The 6,610-nt window shown below is 41.8% G+C and overlaps 1 protein-coding gene across 1 annotated transcript; it reads right to left on the bottom strand.

The window, feature by feature from the left end:
- Window positions 1–5,910: 5,910 nt before the first annotated feature.
- LOC116015983 (uncharacterized mitochondrial protein AtMg00820-like) lies at window positions 5,911–6,234 on the bottom strand. Its single transcript, XM_031256149.1, has one exon. It carries the CDS (start codon window positions 6,232–6,234, stop codon window positions 5,911–5,913), a length of 324 nt encoding a protein of 107 aa, XP_031112009.1.
- Between the last annotated feature and the right edge of the window lie 376 nt (window positions 6,235–6,610).

Genomic DNA, 6,610 nt, shown 5'->3' with positions numbered 1-6,610 from the left:
ACTACTTCTCACTTGCCTGCAACTGAGAAAACTATACCAATCACCGAAGGGATGATACCGGTGGATCAGTTGAACGACTACATAATGGGAGCTATCAAAGGCAAGTTAGATGGAGGCCAAGCCTCATATTCCTATGCTAAGCCCTACATGCAAAGGATTGAGGAGTTGAAAATGCCTTTTGGTTATCAACCTCCTAAGTTCCAGTAGTTTGATGGTAAGGGAAATCCTCGACAGCACATTACCCACTTTGTGGAAACATGCAATGATGCAGGGACTTATGGCGACCTGTTGGTAAAGCAGTTTGTCCGTTCCTTAAAGGGAACTGCTTTTGATTGGTACACTGACCTCGAGCCCGGCTGCATTGATAATTGGCACGATATGGAGCGTGAGTTCTTAACCCGCTTCTATAGTACAAGGAGAACGGTCAGCTTCTTGGAACTCACCACCACTGTCCAGTTGGAAGGCGAATGTGCGAGTGCTTACATTGAAAGGTGGAGGGAATTGTGCCTAAACTACAAGGAGAGGATATCCCAAAGTTCTGCAATAGAGATGTGCATCCAAGGCATGCACTTCGGACTCTCCTATATCCTGCAAGGGATCAAGCCAAAGTCCTTCGAGGAGTTATCCAGTCGTGCTCACGACATGGAGTTGAGCATCGAAGCTAGAGGAAGGCTCAATGTGTTAAACTTGCCAAACTCCTCCAAAGCTCCTACAAATCAAGAATTCAAGAGAGGTAATAAACCCTTTCCAAAACAAGAAAAAGAAAGCAATGACTGTGAAGGCTACACCAATGACAGTCTTCACTAAAGCAAATGAAAGGCCTAGGCCGAGATCATCTTCTGGCCTGTCAAGGGGAGGTAGGAGGCCAACTCTTGAAGAAAGATAGGAGAAAACATATCCTTTCTTGGATTCTGATGTATCTCCCATGTTCGATGAGCTACTCAAACTTAGGCTCATTGAATTGCCCGAGATGAGACGCCCTAATGAGGCTTCAAGGGCGAATGACCCAAATTACTACAAGTATCACCGCGTTCTGGGTCATCCGATTGAGCAGTGTTTCATCTTCAAGGATAATGTTATGGCGTTGGCCAGAGATGGGAAAATTGAGCTTGCTGATGCCGACGCAAGCACGAATCAAATCTCAATTACACTTGGACGATTTGCTCCTTTGTGTACTGAGAAGGAACATGGAGGGCAACGAAAGCGCCCACTCCCGTTCACGGTTAAACGTGTTGTTGGTCAAAGTTCAAAACCACAGCAAAATGATAGCACATATGAAGGAAAATGGGTGATTGTCACTCATAGAAAGAAGAAAAGTGAGCCTGTGAGGCCTGTGAGATATCCAAGGCACACAGTGAATAATTGGGTTGCAAAAAAGTCAACAAATGGTCATGCCCGTAGATCAAAGATGAAGGGGCATGTCAAGCAGCCACGAGCACTAGTTCCTTTGGCTCAATATATGCCTAAGGGATTTAATCTACAAGGGGCAGGCAATATTAGCTCCTGCCTAAATACTAATGACAGGCAAGTGGATGTAGGAGAATGTTCATCTCCTAAACACACCGAAAACGAGGAAGTGCAAATGCATAGGGCAGCTTCCTACTCCGCAGAAATTACCTTCAAGGATGAAGATTTGTTACTTGGAGGTGCGCCACACAATCGCCCACTGTTTGTTGAAGGCTACACACGGGGGCAAAAGCTCAAAAGAATTCTAGTGGATCAAGGCTCAGCAGTCAACATCTTATCCCTTCGAGCCCTAAAAGACCTTGGTGGATCTACAGATGATATCGTCCAAAGCCGTCTAATGATACAAGGCTTTAACCAAGGAGGGCAGAGAGCAATCGGCGTCATCAACCTCGACTTAAGAGTTGGAGGCCTAAGTTCAAGTGTCGTCTGCCATGTTATAGATGCAAGGACATCTTATAACTTGTTACTCGGAAGGCCTTGGATACATGAAAATGGGGTGGTTCCCTCGTCTTGGCATCAATGCTTTATGTATGAAAAGAACGGTGTGATTGAAAAGGTAGTCGCCGATGAAAGCCCGTTCGCAGAGGCTGAGTCTTACTTTGCGGATGCAAAGTTCTACATAAGGAAACAGGTTTTTGTGGAAGATGCCCAGAAAAGCAATGACAACCCGCATTCCCAACTAAAGTCAAAGGGAAAGGAAGTTGTGGAAGTGGATCAACACACTACAAAGCTCATCTTCCCGCTTGCAAGAATTGACACACTTAAAATAGATGAAGCGAACCAAGTCTTGCCCACCAAGCGTACTGAGGGTTTTGACCCTAATGCTTATAAGCTTCTAGCTAAAGCTGGCTATAATCCTTATGAGCCTTGGAAGTTAGGAACGCTTATCCCCGAAGCCGGTGGCAGAGGCAAGGCAAATCAACAAGAGCCCCATGTACGCAAAGGGTTGGGTTATGTCACCCCTAAACCTGTGCGAATATTTATAAACAGGGCTGCGAGCAATTGTATCTCGACGCGAGTCATAGAAAGTTAATGAATGACTCATCCACCAAAAATGCAGCACGTGGTTAAACTGCTAATGCATCTCGCTTTGTCTATGGGTGGGCACAAATCATAGGCGCTCTTGGCCCGCACGAGTTTAAACTGTGACCGGCTTTACTTTAAAAAAAATCATATGAACTACGTTTGACTTGATCTCCTTCATAGGAGTACGTAGGCAGCTTAGAAATCAAATTATCTAAGTTCAGTCATAACAAAAACAAATCCAATTCATGTTGCAAGTGTGGTATATCAAGACAGTCATCCAATGGATCAAGGCAAAGATGTATGAGTTGTTACTAAAGGAAAAGCTCACAAATGAGAAGCATTGAACTATAAGAGTTTGAAAAAAACGGCTAAAGTCTTGCTACCAAAGGAACAGAACATCAGTCAACAAAAGCCTAAAACTAAGCATGTCATCTCTACATGGTTCTAAGCTCCCCTTCGCCTAGCTCAGGCTCTCTTCATCTTCAGGCGTCAACACAGTCAGCTCTTGAGTGCGAGAGACTTCTACCTCGGCATTTGAAACTGCAGTCTCAGTCTTGACTAAATTTTCAATAGCCTCAGCGATACAATCACATGCGTTTTCGACCCGTAAGTTGATAAAGGGGCAAACCCTTTGTGAAATTTTAAAGGAAGTTAAAGGATATTCCCGGGCATGAGTCAAAATTTCCATGTATTATTCAAAACTCATTAGCACGAGTTAAAAACTAATTGTAGTGTCGAGGCTTCCTTACAGTACGTATACTGAGTACAACCTCAATCCATTCTCAGTATCACTTGATGGAGTTAAACTCACTCTTAAAGCAAGGGTACTGGTTACATGAGGTTTCACCTTCAAGAATCTCCGTAAATTTGGGAGTATGCCTGAACATTTCACATGGTGTAGGTCAGGTCGTAGAACCCATGTCTTTGACGACTGAGTTTCAATGTCAAGTCCAATTTTTACTCAAATGGCAATGTCGTGACTGGGGTTCTTAGCGTGACACTCTTTTCCAGCCTCATCGCTCGACACTATGGGTGTCCTTGTTAGATCCAATTGAGGAGTGGACATTCAAGTCAGAAAGTTTGTGAAGGAAATATAAGGCTTGGAAAAAGTTCTAAGGCTAAGGCTCGAAAGAAAACTGCCATGAAAAATATTTCGCATGTACACGGGAGCTAGCCCAAGGGGAAACGTCACTTGTGGGAATTGAACCCAAGATCTCCCAAAATTTTTCCTCACAAAGAAAACTCACCTGCCACTTGAGCTACCCCATTCGATTATATAATACTTCGTATATGTTATATGTATACATATACCACGCATATATATACACCATATATATTTTATATGCGTGTGCATAATATGTGGGAATAAAATCGGAGAGCTAATTACATGCTTGTGTTTATAGTGTATATATATATTCACGTAATACACAAGTAATTAACTAGTGAATTACTATATATATATATATATATATATATATGTTACCCATCATCAATTTCAATTCAAACCAGTGGAGTACATATACATATATATGTATATATATCCTCACATGGATTAATGGGCTATATATATATATATATATATATATATATATATATATATATATATATTACATACACACAAGAAGTGAGTTAGAAGAACGATGATGGGCCACGCTGTATGTACGTACTTACATACTCCGTATATGTTATCAAAACTTCCTCTTTGATGCATATATATTGTCTGATATATGTACGTACATATGCACATGCAAAGGGACGCGTGGAAGCTCAATAACCATACATATATGTATATGTTCACACGCAAGTGAAAGGAAAAGAGAGTCTTGGGATATGTGGAACTTAAAAAGAAGAGCAGAGACAAAATTAAACTTACATGTCATTGCTTCAAGGTTTTCAAAAAAATGTCATTGCTTTAAGCAGTACAAATCGGCATCCTAAGGCCATGTACCCATTAGCTGTCTTCTCCAAGGACGGCGACGACGATGCGAGAGGAAGGCAGCAGCAACTACCAAAAAATGATGAAATCAAAGCTTAGAGATAAGTTTTAGCCTGATTTCCGTCATCTACTCCCCCAATGGTGTTGTGCCGGAGCAACACCCTGCGGTGACCATATGGCGATGACAGTTCGTAGGACGATAGCGACGTACCGAAACACGTGCTTGGCGAAGGCATTCTTATCCAATGATGGTGGTTGGCTGTGACGACCATAGTCTGAGCAAAGGTGAGGAACAACTGAGAAAATTAATTCCAAGTATTTCTGTTCCAAGGACTGTGGCGTGCCTCTCGTTGGTATACTCCAACATTAGTCTCCAATGACCATGGTGGCGTGCCTGAGCGACAATGAACGGGAAAAATTAATTCCCACGCGAAGACCGTGGCCGGTAGTGTGAGCCCAAACAATGGTAGAAACATTCTGGAAAAGAATTAATCTGTTTCCAAGAAGTTCTAGTCCAGTGTTCATGAAGTGATGAGATGGGTTCAATGGTGAAATACACCTCAGATAACGACGATGCGAAGGGATTGAGACATCCTAGCAGCGGTCTTCTCCAACATTAATGCCCAGCGGCAAGAGTATATCCAAACAATGTTGATTAATGGCGGCAAAAAACCAAACAATAGCGGAATACATTCCAGAAAAATTAATTCCCGAAAAGATCCGTTCCAATGTTGGTGACGATGGCAAGCCAAGCAAAGGTAGAAACAAGCCTTGAAAATCAATTTTCAAGTGTTTCTTATCCAATGCCTCCCGTTTCTGAATTTCTTTACCTTCATCTCCTGTCAAGTTGGAAGGAAGAACACATGCATACATATATGTGGCATAAATTAAAGTTAAGGATTAGGATTAGGATTACCTGTTGTCCCGCTCTTAGTTTGATTGAAGATGCTGGAGAATGAATGCATATTTATAGTGATGTTGGGCGATAGGATTCATTCCAAACTCCATGATTATCTCAAATTGATAGTGTTATAGTTAACTTGGGAGTCTTGGCAATCACATTAATTTGGCAGTCTGTTACATATGTATGGGGTGGACTCCAGCAAGTACTTTGTATCAGGATATGGTTTGTTACGAACTATAATGACCAGTTCTAGTTGAAATTCTAAAGCTGATTCAAAGTGGGCCAAAGTGTGAGTTGTAAGCAGCTGCAAGTTTGGAAAAGGAATATGGAAAAGTTCGTACAAGGCTAACATTCAAGTTCCAAATTTTGGCCAAAACAAATTAAGATTAAAAATTGGCTAAAATAAAAATGGTCATTTAATTGGATTGTTTACGAAAAAAGTCCTTTAATTTGATTGTGGACATATTTTGGACTTTTGGATATGGTTCTCCGTTAGACCGTTGCTTAGGCATAATTTGAAGATTTTTGCGGTCGGAGTAATTTATTGGGCTGTTATCTACACGTATGGAATCTTGAACTACACAGTTTCGTTGAGATCCCCATGCAAGAAGGCATTGTTAATATCCATTTGGTGGATGTGCCAATTTCTAGAAACAACTACAGCCAAGAAGGTACGAGTAGTAGTTATCCTTGCCACCGGAGAGAATGTCTCAAGGTAGTCAATACCTAGTTGTTGTGTGTATCCTTTTGTCACAAGCCTAGCCTTGTGCTTTTTCACGGTTTTGTCGGCTTTAAGTTTTACCTTGTACACCCATTTGCATCCAATGGGGGTTTTGCCGGGAGGAAGCTCTGTTAATTCCCAAGTCTTGTTTTTCTGGAGGGCATCAATTTCTACCTCCATGGCCTTCTTCCAACAATTGTATTTAATTGCTTGATTGTATGTTCTTGGTTCACTGATAGAGGTGATATCCATAGAAAAGAGTTTATGTGTATGTCCAAGACCATCATAAGATACCACCTTTGATAGGGAATGGGGTGAGGTTCTGCTTTTTATGGCTATGTGCCTATGTCACAGTAATAGTCTTGCAGTATGCTAGGTACATGGCGTTCTCTATTTGACCTTCAAGGTGGCACATCTATACTGTTCTCGCTCGTGTTGCCAACTTCATTATGCACAAGAATAGATGGAAGGCCCTCACCATGCACAGGGCTATCAGTGGCCAAAGGATCAATAGTCACTTGGAATGGACTGCCAACATCCACATGCTCAGCTAATC

This window comes from Ipomoea triloba, chromosome 4 (genome assembly GCF_003576645.1).
Source record: "Ipomoea triloba cultivar NCNSP0323 chromosome 4, ASM357664v1".
NCBI lineage: Eukaryota > Viridiplantae > Streptophyta > Magnoliopsida > Solanales > Convolvulaceae > Ipomoea > Ipomoea triloba.
The sequence above is the reverse complement of the archived record's forward strand: the minus strand, read 5'-3'. Positions and strand labels throughout refer to the sequence as shown.

Coding starts and splice junctions, on each gene's coding strand:
- LOC116015983 (XM_031256149.1), bottom strand. CDS start 6,234: ATGGAGGTAGAAATTGATGCCCTCCAGAAAAACAAGACTTGGGAATTA.